The following is an 18,870-nucleotide window of genomic DNA, read 5'->3' as shown; positions in this document are numbered from 1 at the left end:
GGGCCCAATTAGCCATTTTCCTTCCGTGGTGTCATGTGACATTGTTAGTGTTACAAGGTCTCATGTGTGAATGGGGAGCAGGTGTGTTAAATTTGGTGTTATCACTCTCACTCTCTCATACTGGTGACTGGAAGTTCAACATAACACCTCATGGCAAAGAACTCTGTAAGGATCTGAAAAAAGTATTGTTGCTCTACATAAAGATGGCCTAGGCTATAAGAAGATTGCCAAGACACTGAAACTGAGCTGCAGCACGGTGGCCAAGACAATACAACAGTTTAACAGGACAGGTTCCACTCAGAACAGGCCTCGCCATAGTCGACCAAAGCAGTTGAGTACACGTGCTCAGCGTCATATCCAGAGGTTGTCTTTTGGAAATAGACGTATGAGTGCTGCCAGCATTCCTGCAGAGGTTGATGGGGGGTGGGGGGTCAGCCTGTCAGTGCTCAGACCATATGCCACACGCTGCATCAAATTGGTCTGCATGGCTGTTGTCCCAGAAGGAAGCCTCTGCTAAAGATTATGCACAAGAAAGCCCGCAAACAGTTTGCTGAAGACAAGCAGACTAAGGACATGGATTACTGGAATCATGTCCTGTGGTCTAATGAGACCAAGATAAACTTATTTGGTTCAGATGGTGTCATACGTGTGTGGCGGCAACCAGGTGAGGAGTACAAAGACAAGTGTGTCTTGCCTACAGTCAAGTATGGTGGTGAGAGTGTCATGGTCTGGGACTGCATTGTGCAGCTTTACTGTTTTTTTTTTCTTTTTTTTTGTAACCAGTATGATGGGACAAGTCCTTGAGTCGAGCTGACACCCATGGTCGGTGAAAGCAGTCAGTACAATAAGCCTTTGAGCTGTGTTATTGCAGTGGAGTATTGGCTTTTAAAAAATCCTTGACAATTTTATAAGCCGACTTTTAGGAAGCACTTGTAAATATGATTTATAAAAATGAGGAAGAAAGACAATGCGTTTCAGTGGTAATTTGCTCCCTTCTCCAGGGCTCAGGTTAAATCTTCTACTCATTTTACTGCTGGATCCCTATATTTCTACTGCTGCTCATTGCATTTAGCATCCTGTCACTGGATCTGGATTAGTGTCTTTTGTTATGTAATCCTAGCACATTTTTTCTGATACCGCGTTGGAGCTAAAGCTATTTCTTACCTCTGTTCATAGGTACTTATACAAGGAAATCAGCCTGTACTACAGTAGGCTGGATAAGGCCCGTGAGAAGTGCATATTCTGTCCCTCTCAGCATAGCCAATTGCTGGTGCTCAAACCAAACATCTTCCTGCACCTCTATCTAAGCTGCATGCCAGACGTAGCCTCTCCATCATGCATGTAAGTGTCATATGGGTGCAAATGAGTAAATTGAATTTGTATACAGAAGCAATGAGGCCTCATTTATACATGCAGTGCCCTCTGAAGAGCGATCCACATTGGGTCGCTCTTCAGAGGCATTTGGCAGGCAGTGAGGAGGTGTTATTTTGCCTCCTCACTGCTTATTTAAACCCTTAGAGCAAACATTTGTGTGCTGGAACTGCGTGCATTGTATGTGGTTGTGGAGTGTCCCCATTCAGTTGAATGGGCAGTTATTGGATAACTGTTGTTGTGCCAAAATGCAAACCATCATGGCCACTATATATATATATATATATATATATATATATATATACCCCCATGTCTGCTGTCCTTTCAGCTCTTAACCACTTCAGCCCCGGAAGAATTTACCCCCTTCCTGACCAGAGCACTTTTTGCGATTCGGCACTGGGCGGAATTGGGCGGTCGTGCGACGTGGCTCACAAACAAAATTGACGTCCTTTTTTTTTTTTTCCCACAAATAGAGCTTTCTTTTGGTGGTATTTGATCACCTCTGCAGTTTTTATTTTTTGCGCTATAAACAAAAAAATAGCGACAATTTTGAAAAAAAAACGCATTATTTTTTACTTTTTGCTATAATAAATAACCCCAAAAAATAATTAAAAAAAACTTTTTTCCTCAGTTTAGGCCGATACGTATTCTTCTACATATTTTTGATAAAAAAAATAGCAATAAGCGATTATTGATTGGTTTGTGCAAAAGTTATAGCGTTTACAAAATAGGGGATAGTTTTATGGCATTTTTATTAATAATTTCTTTTTTTACTAGTAATGGTGGCTATCAGCGATTTTTTTTTATTGTGACTGCGACATTATGGCGGACACATCGGACATTTTTGACACATTTTTGGGACCATTCACATTTATACAGCAATCAGTGTTATAAAAATGCACTGATTACTGTGTAAATGACACTGGCAGTGAAGGGGTTAACCACTAGGGGCGGGGAGGGGTTAAGTCAGTACTGGGGAGTGATTCTAACTGTAGGGGGGATGGGCTAGCTGTGACACATCACTGATCTCTGCTCCCGATGACAGGGAGCAGAGATCAGTGACACTGTCATTAGGCAGAACGGGGAGATGCTTGTTTACATCAGCATCTCCCCGTTCGTCCTCTCTGAGGGGATCGCGTGTATCCCCGCGGCGATCGAGTCCGCGGGACCCGACTCACGGAGCTCCTGGGCGGCGCGCATGCAATGGCATGGTGGGGAATTCAAATGGGACTTACAGGTACGCCCATTTGCCCAACCGTGCCATTCTGCCGACGTACATTGGCGTGCGCCGGTCGGGAAGTGGTTAAGGGAGAGTGATTGTGGGGAGTGGTAAATGCATGTCTTAGCTGCATGTTTACATTGTCCCTCCAACCACAAGTGTAATTGAGATCTAAGAGGACTAATGATGGTAATGGAAAGAACGGTACAGAAAGTGTATGCTCAGGCATTACCCAGATTTACCCCTCAGACCTCCCTCTGTATGGCCCTTCCCAGCATTTTTTTTCTTTTACCTTTTATCTTTTTACTAGGCTTGGGGGAGGGGGGGGGGGGTCGTCTGGAGAACACTGTGATTATCGCTAGTTGCTATAGCCAATGGCAATAATCGCATACTGAAAAGCCAATGTGCTGGTTGTACCTAAGTTGATCAATGGATCGACTTCCGTACATTCAGCCTGCTTATAGATGGTTCGAATCTCGGCCAGTTCAGCAGGGACCGAACCATCTATGGCCAGCTTAACTCTCCAACAGTAACAGCGAGAATGAAAATGCTTATGTTTTAGCAGAGTTGGGGAAGGTTAGAACCCCTGCCAGATTTTTTTCTTTCTGTCCTTGCTGCATATTTCCCGTGTGGTAAAACCATTAGCAGGATAAGTATCATTAACCGTTAGCAGGATAGTTAATGATAAAAATCATTAACCTTAAAGTGGGGTTCCACCCAAAAAAATAAAAACTACATGAAAAATCCTAAAAAAAAATACAAAAAAAATTTGGATATATATATTTTTTTTCACTTACCTCTAAATGCCTGTTGCTAGGGGGTCCCTCGTAGTCTGCCTCTTCCAGTGCCTGGGCTGGTGACATTGCTTCCCCCTCGGCACAGGAAGGGCTCAGCTCTGCTCCCTCCCTCCTGTCAATCATCTGGGACCCATTACAGGTCCCAGGTGACTGAGCGGCCAATCACGGCGTGCGGCGCCGCTCGCGCATGCGCAGTAGGTGCCAGGCTGTGGAGCTACAGCCCGGCGCCCACAGTTGCAATGCCGGCACCGCTGAACAGAGGGGGAGACGAGCGGGGCTTCGATCCCCTGCATCGCTGGACCCTGGGACAGGTAAGTGTCCAATTAAAAGTCAGCAGCTGCAGTATTTATAGCTGCTGACTTTTAATTTTTTTTTTTGACTGGACCTTGGGTGGAACTCCTCTTTAAAGTGGTTGTAAACCCTCCGAGACAACTTTAGCTCTTCATAATGTAGATAGCACATGCAGCTGACCACTGCCTGTGAAAGTGTACTCACTGCTGTAGTTTCCATGTAAATCGTCCTGTAAGCGATTGCGCAGTAGGATGTTTCATTAACGGCACCTAAAGTGTGCTGTTTCTGTATTCCCTGCATGTCGGGACATTTCTATGGACGAGCTTCCCCTCTGAATGGCACAGAGGAGAAGTCTCGAGATGCTGCTCTGATTATCTCCTTCCTGATACGGCACTACGGCGCATGCGCGAGATTTCGAATGGGAAACAGAGTAAGGGCGGAAGTGACATCCAGAACAGATTCAGCAAACAGCACAAACAATGGCGCGGCCAATACCCGGAAATGAAGAGATTACAAAGAGCCTAAATAAGGTATTTACAGACCTCGTTTTTGGCCGATTTCAATCTATTATCCCTTGTAATGAGCTATTGTATGTGAAAATTGGAAAAATAAGAATAATCGGCCGGGGTTTACTTCCTCTTTAAGTGAAGGTTAATCCCTCCAATGGAACCCCAAAAAACCATAAAAACCAGACCAGGGTTCTAATTTTTACCCATTTTATCCAAAACAAATAAAACGTTTTTCTCTTGACATACATTTCAGTTGTAAGTTACTTACAGTTTTCCCTTAGAGACATTGCAATCAGCTGCCATTGGGAGCCCAGTTTTTGTCAGCGCAAGATAATATTTTAAGATCTTTAAAGTAGATGAAAACTCATTTCAAAGGCACTGTGTATCATAAATATGCAATATTTTCAATTTAAACTATTTGTAGATTCAATAGGGTTAATTTAATAAAACTGAAGAGTGCAAAATCTGGTTCAACTCTGCATAGAAATCAATCAGGTTCTAAGGCTCGATTCACACCTATGCATGTTGCTTTTGAGCATTTTTGGAGGGTTTTTTTTCATGCTTGCCACGTTTTTGAGCAGCGTTTTTGCCGCGATTTGCGTTTTGCGTTTTTTTTTTTTTTACAGTTTTTTTTTTACAGTCTAAAAAAAAAATTTTTAAAAAATAAAAAAAAAAATGGCAAAAACGCTGCAAAAACGGTGCACTTGCGTTTTTGATGCTTGTCCATTGAATTCTATTACATGCAAAACGCTGCATTTTGCATGAAAAAAAGTCCCTGACCCTTTCCAAAAATGCAGAGAAACAAAAAGGCATTGATGTGAACATGTTCCATAGGAACCCATGTTAAAAAATTCCCGTACATTTCTGCAAAATGCATCAAAAAACGCGCTAGTGTGAATGGAGCCTAACTTCAGGTTGTTCTATTAAGCTTTGACAATAAAACCTGGAAGGTGATTGGTTACTATGCAGAGCTGCATCAGATTTTGCACTCTCCAGTTTTAGTAAACCAACCCCAATGTGTATGCTGCTGTTCCAGGTCGGTCCGCCGCAGAGTCCCTTTCACCTCCAGGGTATTCAGGTACAAGCACCGCTCATTCAGCCATGTGAAACAAATGCAAAAGGATCCAAAGGGCTGCACACTTGAAAACTGCATCTACTTTGTTTATAATTTTTAAAACGCCATGTACAGCAACAGTAGGCACCGTGGGAACAAGCAAACACAGTCAGCGTGTTTCGCGCTGCTAGCTTTCGTGCCTGGGACCTTCTAGATTGGATACCAGGCCCCGACAGGCATTGGTGGTTGGGATAGGGCGGGGGTTGGCATTGGGGGTGGAGGAAGTACCCCTCCCACTGCCTGTAAAATCAATCCAGCTGCTAATCCTTAAAAAAAAAAAAAAAATTACCAAGGTTATGGCATACAGCTGCCATATAAAGCAGCAAGAAACGCATTGACTGTGTTTTTTCGCTCCCACAGTGTCTGCTGTTGCATTATATGGTGTTATAGCTAAATCAATAGCTTTAAGTGGTTATACCGGTGTTATGGCTGCAGCAAATCCAAGAAACAATCCTAGAGGCTGATTAGCAGCTGGATTTATTTTACAAGCAGCGGGAGGGGATGTTCCTCCTCCACCCCCAATGGCACCCTTCTTTCCCGCCCGCCAACGCCTGTCCAGGCCCGGTATCCAATTTATAAGGTCCCTGGTCATCTCTATAGTCTAGGAAACAACGGCATTACATCACTTCTAGTTAGGGCAGATATAAACACTGCTATTTTATTTTTTTTGAAAAGCATGAGATCAATGTTTTGTTCTTCTTTTTTTTTTTTTTTTTCAATCTCCTGCTTTCCAGGGTACAGGAGAGATCTGATCTCCATAAAGAGGACCTGTCATGCCTTATTTATATCACAAGGAAAGTTGACAAAAAAAAAAAAAAAAACTTTTTAAAGCTCCCCCTTCCCTCCTTGCTCGCACGCAGAAGCAAACGCATATGTAGGTCACGCATGCATATGTAAACGGTGTTCGCACCGCGCATGTGAGGTATAGTCACAAACTTTATAGCGAGGGGAATAATTCTAACGCTAGACCTCTGTAACTCTAAACTGGTAACCTATTAAAACCTTTTAAAAAAAAAATGAAAGCGTTGCCTATGGACAAGTACCGTTGTTTGCCGCCATTCCACAAGCGTGCGCAATTTTGAAGCGTGACATGTTGGGTATCTCTTTGCTCAGCGTAACATCATCTTTTATACTTTACAAAAAAAAAAAATTGGCTATATATATTGTGTTTTCATGCATTAAAATTCACGAAAGTGTATGTTCTTTAAATAAAAAATTGTATTTGAAAAACCGCTGAGCCAATACTGTGTGACATAAAAATATTGCATCAACCACCATTTTATTTTCTAGGGCCCCTGATAAAAAAATTAATAAATATAATGTTTGGGGTTCTAAGTAATTTTCTAGAAGAAAAATGCTGTCAGAAAAGGCTTGTTCTTCAAGTGGTTTAAGATTATCTATAACGTGGATACAGTTTTCAAGCGTGCAGCCCTTTGCATCCTATTCAAATATTTGCATTTACCATTTTTTCAACCTTTGTTACATCTTAGTGGTGCTTATCTCTTGCAGCCACTTGCTCTGTCTACAATGTCTCCGGTGTTGGTGGCATGGCATTTTTTAGGCTGGGTTTCCTGTTGGTGACAACAGTGTACCATGCAGATGTGTTGAAATGGCCATTTGCAGTCTCCATCAGAAGATCATGACAAGGTGAACACTTGTTAGTAAACCAACACGTTTGAGAGTGTTGATCTCTGTAGTCACCCACAGCTCTCATCGGTTCCCCCTGTCGTTTTCCACATTATTACTCTCTCCCGCAGTAATATGGAGGTCAACAGGAGGAACCAGCGGAAGCTGCAGAGGACCACGGAGATCAACACTCCTGAAAAGGTAATTTTACCACCGGACTTTAGGGATCCATTCTCTGCAACAAAGCAACGTTAAGCACTGCATTTGCCAGGCGCTGTACGTATTGAGATTCTCTGTTACAGGTAAGCACCTTCCTGAATTTCATAATGGGCGCCTGGCTTTTACCTGCTTATATCTATGGTTTATTTTTTAGACCTTATGTTTTGTCTTCCTGTCTCTTCCAGTGCATGGATACCACAATCTTCTGTTCCTCTGAGCATCCACGCTAGGAGCTCTTTGCAGTTATTGTCTAACTGTCCCCCCAGTGTAGCGGCCGCCCGTGTATGTACTATGTCTGCCACCGACAAGCTTCTTAAATGGACTGTTCTTGGTGTCCAGGGAGCGTTGCTAAGCCAGTTCATGCAGCCTCTGTATATAACAAGCATTGTAGTAGGTACGCATTGTTAAGTGTATGTGCAAAGTCATCCTGACCTTAAAGTTGTAATGTTATAAACTAGACCACACTCTGCTATGACTGAATTAAAATACTTTTGAAGAATTCCAGCTGGTCATACACTATAATATTTCTTACAGCAGGTCTGAATGAGAGAAATCTATCGATTCGTCCATCCAAACTAAACAGGATGAAGGAAAAATGGAGGAATCTTCCCCAATGGCTATTGTATTCTGACAGCTGCCAGCGCCAGTGGTCAGGATTCCCAAACAGTGGCTGCATCTGTTTGGATTCAGCTGCTGTTCATCAGTCAGTTTTCCTCCCCGCTCCTTCAGTTTTTAGATCAAAGGATGTTGGATGGGAGAATGCCGATAGGAACACCCATGATTCAAATTTTATCCAGTTCATCAGGAGCTGACCAAGATTCACTCTGTGTATGGCCAGCTTTAGTATTTTAACCTCCATGTGTATTTTATCAGGTCCAATGACTTGTATAAAGCACCCTTTTAGATTTCCTCTTTTTCCCTAACTATATTGTTATTTTAACTTGACTTAATATAATTATCTAAAAAATATGTTCGCCTGAGCTACTACATGGCAGCTGAAATTTTAAATTAAGCTGTAAGCTTTCTGTGAGGGGCGGCTGCTCTTTAAACCAATGGCTTGGAACTTACAAGAATGAAAAAGCAGAGCTGTCACCTCATCCATTTAAATCAGTGGTGGTTAACTTTCTTGGTATGGAGGGCCTCAAGTGCAGCCCTCAAAATCACCACGCCACGTGTAAAATTCAGTGTCAGACTACGGACACACAACAGGATATATTCCAAGACTATGAGCATGATACAAGAGATGGTCAGAGACTGTGGAGAAAACACAGAAGATGGTCCTGATACAAGAGATGGATAGAAACTGCAGACATGATACAGGACATGGTCAGAGACTGCAGACGTAATACGGGACCTGGTCAGAGACTGCAGAAGTGATACAGGGGATGGTCAGAGACTGCAGACCTGATACAGGACCTGGTCAGAGACTGCAGACCTGATACAGGAGCTGGTCAGAGACTGCAGACCTGATACAGGACCTGATCAGAGACTGCAGACCTGATACAGGACCTGGTCAGAGACTGCAGACCTGATACAGGAGCTGGTCAGAGACTGCAGACCTGATACAGGACCTGATCAGAGACTGCAGACCTGATACAGGACCTGATCAGAGACTGCAGACCTGATACAGGACCTGGTCAGAGACTGCAGACCTGATACAGGAGCTGGTCAGAGACTGCAGACCTGATACAGGACCTGGTCAGAGACTGCAGACCTGATACAGGACCTGGTCAGACAGAGACTGCAGACCTGATACAGGACCTGGTCAGACAGAGACTGCAGACATGATACAGGACCTGGTCAGACAGAGACTGCGGACATGATACAAGAAATGCTTATAACATGTGGACATGCTTGGGAAGACTGCCAGAGACTGTGAATATGCTATAGGAGTTGTTGGAGACTGGGGACAAGCTTCAGGAGACAGTAATTGATTGGAAACATGTTACTTGAGACTGCTAGAAATCACTGCTATAATAGGGCAATAGGGAAACATAGAGCATTGTCTTCAGGGGGCCCAAGGGCTGCACAAAAAGTGCCAAAGGGCCGCAGGTTGGGCACCAGGGATTTAAATGGCCAACTCACCTTAACCCTCCTGGCGGTAATCTCGAGTGTGGCTCGGGGTTAAATTTCAATACCATTAGCGGTAACCCCGAGCCACACTCAGGATTGCATTGCAGAATCCTGGTACAGCTTACTTACCTTGTCACCAGGATCCTGCTATGTCCCCCGCCGGATCCTCCACCCGATGCTCTGTGTTCCGGGCTCCGTTCCTACGAGCGTAGCGATGCATGGAGGCGGAACCCAGCGGCATATTCAAAAAGTACAAAATTCATTCATACAGTACACTGTAATCTTACAGATTACATTACTGTATCAAATCATTTCACCTCCATTTTGTCCCCAGTGCTTTGTTCAGTGCCCTGCCTGCAGTTTTATATTATATATACTGTTCTTTCTGCCTGTAAACTTGTGATTGTTCATGGCAACCAAAAAGTGTCCCATTACGTTGAGTGGTTTTAGACCAGCTAGAAAACAGCAATGGTAAATAAGATCACTTGGAGAATTGAGCGGTAGTGAATCGTGGGGAAATTAATTTTATTATTGTTATATTATTATTTTTTATAATTATTTATAGTTATTTATTATATTATTTATGATTTCGTGTTTCAAACTTCATCATACCCGGGATATCTACTAGAAGAATTACAGGCCTACAATCTAAAACGCCAAATTTCTATGCAAAACAATTGTACCGCTTTGAGACGCAAAAATCTGATATAATCATACCGCCAGGGAGGTTAATGTAATATTTTTGTTTAAAAGTGGGCTGAGTTAGTCTCTGGTGTCTTAATATGGCTTGGGTACTCCCTGCCATGCTTCTGCATAGCATTTAGGCTTGAAGTGTAGAAAAGTCACGGCACATCCTGTCAGAACTGAGGCTTGGGCAAAACTGTTGCAGCTCTGTAGCTCCTCTCCCTGCACCAGTAGATCACTGCTATCATGATCTAATGTGGCTGATTGCAGCCAGCAGAAGATTACAATTAGAAGTGGTCTGCTTCACAGCTGCTTGAGATGACAGTGGGATTCTATTTGTCATGCATTTTCACATGACGACTGAAATGTGACATATATTGCGCAGGTGTGAACTTACCATCCTATTACATAACAGTTGCACTAATTTGATGATCCAGCACATGTATTTTAACCTCCCTGGCGGTATGATTATTTTGGATTTTAGGTGCTGAAAGCGGTATAATTATTTTGCATGGAAATTTGGCGTTTTATATTGTAGGCCTGTAATTCTTAACAATAACACACTTAAATCTGTCCAAACAAGAGTCTAGTAGATATCCCGGGTATGATGAAGTTTGAAACACAAAATCATAAATTATAATATAATAAATAAATATAAATAATTAAAAAAAATATATAATAATAATAAAATACATTTCCCCACGATTCACTGTCGTTCAATTCTGCAAGTGTTCTAATTTACTATCGCTGTTTTCTAGCTGGTCTAAAGCCACTTTTGACGTAAAGGGACACTTTTTGGTTGCTATGAACAATCTCAAGTTTCCAGGCAGAAAGAACAGTATATATAATATAAAACTGCATGCAGGGCACTGGACAAAGCACTGGGGACAAAAGGGATGTGAAATGATTTCATACAGTACTGTAATCTGTAAGATTACAGTACTGTATGTGTTATGAATTTAATATTTTTTGAATTTGCCACCAGGCTCCACCCCCCGTGCGTCACGACGCTCGCAGGGTACAGAGCATGGAACAGAGAGGCTTCAGAGGAGGACAAAGCCCGCAGACACAGTGGGGGACATCATAAGGTAAGTAACACTGCACCAGGATCCTGAGATGTAATCCCGAGTGTGGCTGCGGTAATGGTGCTGAAATTTAACCCCAAGCCACACTCGGGAATACCGTCAGGGAGGCTACACCCTTAAAGCCGCCTCCTGCCGGCCCTTTAATGGGGTTTAGAATGCCGGGAGGTGGGGCCTATGGTCATTAGACCACCATGATTGGCGGTCACATGATCAGAAAGCTCCCAATGGCAAGCAGCAATCTGGAGCTTTCCTTTAGCCACCAGTAAGTTCCAGAAGCACACAGGGCATGTGCTCTCGGCACAGTTCTAATGGCGCTATTGCACGCAAATATTCAGCACCAAGGCCCGCTTGCCGAGGGGTTGCATATTTGCGTGCGCTTAGCATCAAGGGAATAAAGAGGAAGTACGGCCAAAGCTCTTTTGGTCATACTTCTCATGTGGGCCATAGGAGTGCACTTAGTTCTGCACTCCTGTGGCCCAGAATCAGCCGACAGCAGGCTAAAGTCTGCTGTCACTTGACGTCACAGAGCCGGTTCAGGCTTTGCAGGGATTCCGAAAATAATTTCGCCCTCCACCCAGATACCTCAACAGCAGCTGGCTTAGCCTCTTAGAGCGCTACCTGGAGCCTGAGCCAGCTGCTTATGCCCCCTCACCAGCCTAGCACTCCAGTGAGCGCTGGAGGGGCAGAGCACAGAGCCGACGGGGCACAGCTATCTAGGTGAGATTGGCTGTTTTTTTTTTAATTCTCACACTTCTCTTTTAACCCAAGCTGCAGCACCCTAGTTAACTAATAATTGGAAAAAAAGGATGCCCACATATATTACTGCTAGCATATACTGACTGCTTTACAGTAACAAAAAGGAGATTGGGCTTTAACTTTCCAGCACTCACCAAAAATCTGAAATATGTGGTTAAAGGTGTTGTAAACCCTCATGGTTTTTCACCTTAATGCATTCAAAAACCTTTTTTAGTGTTGCAGCCCCCCAGCCTCCCCGTTTTACTGACCTGGATGCTGCCATCCTCTGTCCAGGAACGAGCACACCATCTGTAGCTGGTGTCTCATGTCCCGATTGGATAGATTGATAGCAGCGGAGCCATTGGCTCCTGCTGCTGTCAATCAAATCCAATGACGCGGCGCTGGGGGCGGGGCTGAGTCCTGCATTCTGTGTGAATGGACACAGATGCGGGACTCAGGAGCGCACCCGCGCGGGTGTCCACCAAGGACAGAGCTTCTCCAACGTGGACACTCTATGCCGGGAGTAGCCACCAGCACCGCCGTTGGACCCCAGAAGAGGAGGTTCAGGGCCACTCTGTGCAAAACAAACTGCACAGTGGAGGGAAGTATAACATGTTTATTATTTAAAAAAAAAAAAAAAAAAAGAGGGTTTACAACCCCTTTAACTAAATGTAGACAGCACTTTGCCTGTGTGGATTAATCTATGAAACATGTGTAAACCCTATGGGGGTTATTTACGAAAGGCAAATCCACTTTCCACTACAAGTGCAAAGTGCACTTGAAATTGCACTGAAAGTGCACTTGGAAGTGCAGTCACTGTAGATCCAAGGGGGACATGTAAGGAAAACAGTATTTTAGCTTGCACATGATTGGATATAAAAATCAGCAGAGCTTCCTCTCATTTCAGATATTCCCCTCAGATTTCCAGCAACTGCACTTTCAGTGCTATTTCAAGTGCACTTTGCACTTGTAGTGCAAAGTGGATTTGCCTTTCGTAAATAACCCCCAAGGTGTCTGTATCTGGAGTGGTGTTATTTTCTTGTCTAATTGTGATTGTAATTTTTGTGAATACAGGGGCCTCTATGCAACAAAAAGATTTGCTCTCTAATGCTCTTGTTGAACGGCTGCCGCCATCTCCAAGCGTGTCTCTGTTCCAGCCCTATGAGGTGCATACTCCCCACTTGTTTCTTGGGCCAGAACATAACAGCCAGCACCCTCCCCCTGTTCACCCCACACACAGCCTGAATTGGAGCAAAGGTGATAAGAAAGTGGAGGTTTTAGATGGCAGCAGTGGAAAACCTGTGGAGAGGTAAGAACTGTATAGGAAACATTGACAACAGATATAACAAATGGTTGTGTCATTTATACATATACAGTGTGTGTGTGTGTGTGTACAGTATCTCACAAAAGTGAGTACACCCCTCACATTTTTGTAATTATTTTATTATATTTTTTCATGTGACAACACTGAAGAAATGACACTTTGCTACAATGTAAAGTAGTGAGTGTACAGCTTGCATAGCAGTGTAAATTTCCTGTCCTCTCAAAATAACTCAACACACAGCCATTAATGTCTAAACCCACGGCAACAAAAGTGAGTACACCCCTAAGTAAAAATGTCCAAATTGGGCCAAAAGTGTCAATATTATTTGTGGCCACCATTATTTTCCAGCACTGCTTTAATCCTCTTGGGCATGGAGTTCACCAGAGCTTCACAGGTTGCCACTGGAGTCCTCTTCCACTCCATAAAATAGGTGCAAGAACTCCTCCCTTCCGAGTCACCCCTTGACTCCGCCCCCTACCCATCTCCAAGCACCGTTCCTTGCTTCCCTTACCCACCTCCCAGTACTACCCCTTTTAGAGAATACAGAACCAAGTATCATTTTGTGGTGCTAAGTATTGTGTATGGAATTTGTTATTGATAACAAGAAAGGCAGTAAAATAGTTTTAGCAACAATTGACACCCAACAGCCAGCAATATTAGACCCCTCCCTCCCTTAACAGTAGATTGACCCCGGGCAAAATTGGACCAACCCCCAGCAACAATAGACCTCCCCATCAACAATAGACCATCCAGAAGCCAGCAACAAAGACCCCTCCCTCAACATTACATCCCTCCCAGTAACGACTGATCCCCCAGCAACAATAGATCCCCTTCCCTCGCAGAAATGGATCCCCTCCAGCAACAATAGATTCCCCAGCAGCCAGCATCAGTAGGCCCTCCAGCACACCCTGTCACCCCCTGCCATTACATTACATTCAGTGCTGGAGTTCCCCCACTTTCCTGCTGAAAGAAATATATAAATATATATATATAATTCCTATTTTGTGTACCCCCTTTAAAAACAAAAATAAAACATCTGTTTAAAAACAGATCAACATATAAACCAATTCAGCTCCGGAAGGTTTTACCCACTTCATGACTAGGCCATCTTTTGCTATTTAGCACTGTGCTACTTTAATTGGTAATTGTGTGGTCATGCATCATTATACCCAAGCGTAATTTAGATTTATTTTTATTTTTTTTTCACACAAATAGAGCTTTTTCTTTTGGTTGTATCTGATCACCACTGTTTTTTTTTTTTTTTTTTTTTCCGATTTAAACGAAAAAAGACTGCAAACTTTGAAAAAAACAACAACATTTTTTCATAAATTTTGGCCAAAATGTATACTGCTACAAAAATCCCAATAGGTGTATATTGACTGGTTTGTGTGAAAGTTATAGTACACTACAAACTAGTGTGTGTGTGTGTGTGTGTGTGTGTGTGTATATATATATATATATACTGAATTATTATTTATTTTATTTTTTATACTAGTAATGGCTGTGATCAGTGACTTACAATGAGACCGAAATAGTACGGAGGGCAATCTAAAATTAACTTATACTGACATCACCAGTGACACTAATACAGTAATGAGTCCTAATGCTATACACTGTCACTGTACTAATGACACTTGCTGGGAAAGGGTTAACATCTAGGTGCGATCAAGGGGTTAAATGTGTGCCTAACAATGTCCAATGTCTGCTGCTACAGATCTCTTTCTTATTCCTGCGATTGACAGGTCTCTGGTCTGTGATTGCATACAAGTTATCAGCAGTTCCCAGCCATGCATCATTGGCTGGGATCTGCTAACAGACTCCCCAGTGTACAATCACAGCGGGCTTTGGGGGGGGGGGCATAAACCCAGGAGCAGGCAGCGACGTACATACATGGATTCCAATGGGGTTTTTATTTTTTTTGAAGCACATGATTAGCTCAGTGCTGGAGGGCTTCGTTTTGACAGGTAAGTCTGTCATAATGTGCTAATATGCGGTCCATACTAGCATATTATGGCATAAACTACCTGGGGGCCCATTTAATAATTAAAAAAAGGGGGAGTTTAATTATGCTTTAACCACTTAAGGACTGGAAGGATTTACCCCCTTAATGACCAGGCCTTTTTTTCCTATATGGCACTGCGTCGCTTTAACTGACAATTGCGTGGTCACGTGACGTTTTACACAAACAAAATTTATGTCCTTTTTTTGTTCCCCACAAATATAGCTTTCTTTTGGTGGTATTTGATCACCTCTGCGTTTTTTGTTTTTTTTTTGCGCTATAAACAAAAAAAGAGCGTGATTTTGAAAAAAACAATATCTTTTACTTTTTTCTATAGTATCCACCCAAAAAATAAATAATTACATTTCTTCATCAGTTTAGGCCAATATGTATTCTTCTACATATTTTTGGTAATATAAGCGTATATTGATTGGTTTGCGCAAATCTTATAGCGTCTACAAAATAGGGGATATATTCTCTTTCTTTCTTTCTTTCTTTCTTTCTTTCTTTCTTTCTTTCTTTCTTTCTTTCTTTCTTTCTTTCTTTCTTTCTTTCTTTCTCTCTTTCTTTCTTTCTTTCTTTCTTTCTTTCTTTCTCTCTTTCTTTCTCTCTTTCTTTCTCTCTTTCTTTCTTTCTTTCTTTCTTTCTTTCTTTCTTTCTTTCTTTCTTTCTTTCTTTCTTTCTTTCTTTCTTTCTTTCTTTCTTTCTTTCTCTCTTTCTTTCTTTCTCTCTTTCTTTCTTTCTTTCTTTCTCTCTTTCTTTCTTTCTTTCTTTCTCTCTTTCTTTCTTTCTTTCTCTCTTTCTTTCTTTCTCTCTTTCTTTCTCTCTTTCTTTCTCTTTCTTTCTTTCTTTTCTTTTTTTTTCAAGACTTTACAATCACTTTACTCTTAAGCACATATAAAAAAAAAAAAAGGGGTCAGATAAACTTGATAGCTCAGGAACAGCTCTTAGCTTCATTGGGAGTGGTAGGTTATCCACTGCAATTTTTGTCCTCCATTTAAGGAAAAGGTGGCAATTGAGGATGATCCTTCTCCTAAAAAGCAGATCAGGGTGAAGTCGATGGGAAGGATACCCTAGCTATGCTTATTGATGCTGTACGCTACTGCTTAGCGTTGGAGTAACCTGACTCTGCTCACCCCAGGTATCCAGTATGGGATCTCTAAATTACCTAACCTAAAACCAGCCAAGACCCTCCTGGTCCATTTGATAGTTGAGCCTGGCCTTTCTGGGGACTGCCTCACATGGAGAAGATGTTTAATCCTCCAACATGCTTTGCTGAAAAATATGCTATTGAGGAAAGTTTCCTATAAATGTGGGCAGTTCCTGTGGTTGATTCTGCCATATCTTGTCCTAACAAGAGCCTCACAGGCCCTGTGGAGGATAATCCTATGTTAAAAGACCCAGTAGAAAAGAGGTTAGAGCTCTTTTTAAGCCTTTTTTTCCCTTTTCTTTGCGGGCCCTGGCATGCAACCTGCAGTTGCTTCTATGGCAGTCTGCCAGATGATTGCTTTCTGGGTTTAGTGCATGGCTGGAAATCCTACGTCCATCGCAATGAATGCCACTGTCCACAGACACTTAGGCCTTTTACCAACAGCCTTATGTTTTTGCGTGATTGGCTCAGTAGATACAATTCTTCAAATGTTCAGGATGAGTCTTCTGTCCCTCCACATGCACAGTATTCTTTGTGCTGATCTCCCATGCATGAACATTTTACCAACATTAAAGGGTAGGTTCACCTTTACAGAAAAATCTGTAAGGTGAACTTACACAGGACCCCCTCCTCACCCCTCCTAGTCCTGCTGACCTGGAGTGCGGCGATCTCCCATTCTGAGCCCTGCTATAGCCGCGTCACGGGTCCGGGGCTTAAAAATCCCTGCAGCTTAATCTCCAAAATGCACCCCATCAGGAGGTACATTTAGGAGCATGCTAATTGGTACCTGTGTAGCCCGTCCTGTCAGCGGGGAAGAAAAAGAGTGAAAGCTGCAGGGATTTCTAAGCCCTGGGCCCGTGACACTGCTATAGCAGGGCTCAGAACGGGAGATGACCGCACTCCAGGTGAGCTGAGGTGGGGGTGAGGAGGGTGTCCTGTGTAAGTTTACCTTACAGATTTTCACAGTTTCACTTCAGACTTTTGTACTTCAACATTCTGGCAGTGTAGGACCAACAGATTTGGTCTCACTGTGTCTCACTGCCAAGGCCAGACTCTTCTTAGCATGGTGAATTTCCAACCTAGTGCTGGGGATAGGGAAGCCCTTTTCTCCGCAGAGGTGCAAAGTTATCACAACAAATACCAGCTTGTCAGTTGCCAGCCTTCAAAGAATCCCAAGTCTTTTCCAGTGCACCCTCACTTACAAGAGTGATTTATGCTGACTGGGATCACCTAGACAGGGTGTTTTCCCCACTGAAGTGTTTTACTCATCAGTACCCCATCGAGGAGGATTTCCACAAGAAATGGGGTTTTCCCGTCGTCTACCCCACTAGTTCCTATTTAAACAAAACCCTGATGACCCCAGTGGAGGCTAGAAATCTTTGAGGCATTTTTCTCTGTGGTAGGAGCAGCTCTGCAGACTGCAGTGGGAGTTTTCTACGCCCTTAAAATTTGGGCAGTGAATATGGTCTTTGAGTCAGATCTTTCACTGAAAGCTGGCGTCAGTAGAGGCATAAACATCTACCTGGTAGGACATATAGTAGTAAACATGTAAAGACAAGACAAGCACTAGTAAATGCTTCCTGCTGCACCTGAGCATAATTATGTTTCTAGCACTTCAGCAACATGGGGTTGGGCATGCCTGATTTTAGGAGGAACCTCTTCACCATCATCTGAGCTGGCTGCTTTCTGCAAGGTTCATATTCTGAGCCTGATTCTGAAAGTGGGGCCTCCCTTTCGCTCTCATCTGTCATGCTCAGAATCCTGTATGCCTTTTCACTAGTGTACCTTTTTTTTTTTTTTTTGGACATTTTGGGTATTAACTTTACAGGTACCTAGTGGTAGCTATTGGAAAAAGAGCTCCTGGCTAGCAATCAGGGACTGCTTGCATGCTAGAAATAAAACTAATGACTAGTGCTAGCAGAGATCAGGCCTGATCTTGCTAACACAGCGATTTTGCGGACAATATATCAGAGGTGGCAGTGATCAGAAAAATTATATTTGCACTGTACTTGTTGGAGGGGGGCTAAATGCAAGTGCTAGCAGTGATCAGGGCTGATCCTGCTAACGCTGCACTTTTGGGGACACTATACTATTGAGCAGGGGTCTCCAAACTATGGCCCTCCAGTTGTTCAGGAACTACAATTCCCATCATGCCTAGGCATTACTGAATGTCAGAGTTTTGCAATGCCTCATGGGACATGTATTCCCCAACAGCTGGGGGGCTATAGTTTGAAGATCCCTGCATTATTCAGGACACTAGTATGGTTGTGACCAGAATGTGGACTCAAACAAACACTATACTAGTAATGGTGGCGATTAGCGACTTAATATTGTGACTGTGATAGTGTGGTGGGAAATCAGGGGCAGGTGCTAACACTGGCTGGAAGGGATGCTAACTGACACTATCTGATGTCGCTAGTGACACTAAGGGCACTTTTACACTGGGGCGGTGAGAGCGATGGCAGTAAAGCACCGCTAGTTTTTAGCGGCGCTTTTTGGCCGCTAGAGGGGAGCTTTTAACCCCCGCTAGCTGCCGAAGTGCTTTGCAGCGCTGCCCATTGATTTCAATGGGCAGGGTGTTTTAGGAGCAGTGTATACACCGCTCCTAAACCGCCCCAAAGATGCTGCTTGCAGGACTTTTTTAACGTACTGCAAGCGCACTGATCCAGTGTGA

The 18,870-nt window shown here is 43.1% G+C and overlaps 1 protein-coding gene across 1 annotated transcript in view; it reads left to right on the top strand.

The window, feature by feature from the left end:
• LOC141108917 (adenosine deaminase domain-containing protein 2-like) overlaps window positions 1–18,870 on the top strand; it is a 65,595-nt gene that overhangs the window by 43,114 nt on the left and 3,611 nt on the right. The window contains exons 6-8 of the mRNA XM_073600883.1: window positions 1,177–1,341; window positions 7,332–7,540; window positions 12,798–13,032. Coding sequence (XP_073456984.1) covers window positions 1,177–1,341; window positions 7,332–7,540; window positions 12,798–13,032 — 609 coding nt within the window. The remainder of the gene's footprint in view (window positions 1–1,176; window positions 1,342–7,331; window positions 7,541–12,797; window positions 13,033–18,870) is intronic.

The sequence above is a fragment of the Aquarana catesbeiana genome, linkage group LG09, assembly GCF_042186555.1.
Source record: "Aquarana catesbeiana isolate 2022-GZ linkage group LG09, ASM4218655v1, whole genome shotgun sequence".
NCBI classification, from domain to species: domain Eukaryota; kingdom Metazoa; phylum Chordata; class Amphibia; order Anura; family Ranidae; genus Aquarana; species Aquarana catesbeiana.
This window is presented reverse-complemented; position numbering and strand designations above follow the sequence as displayed.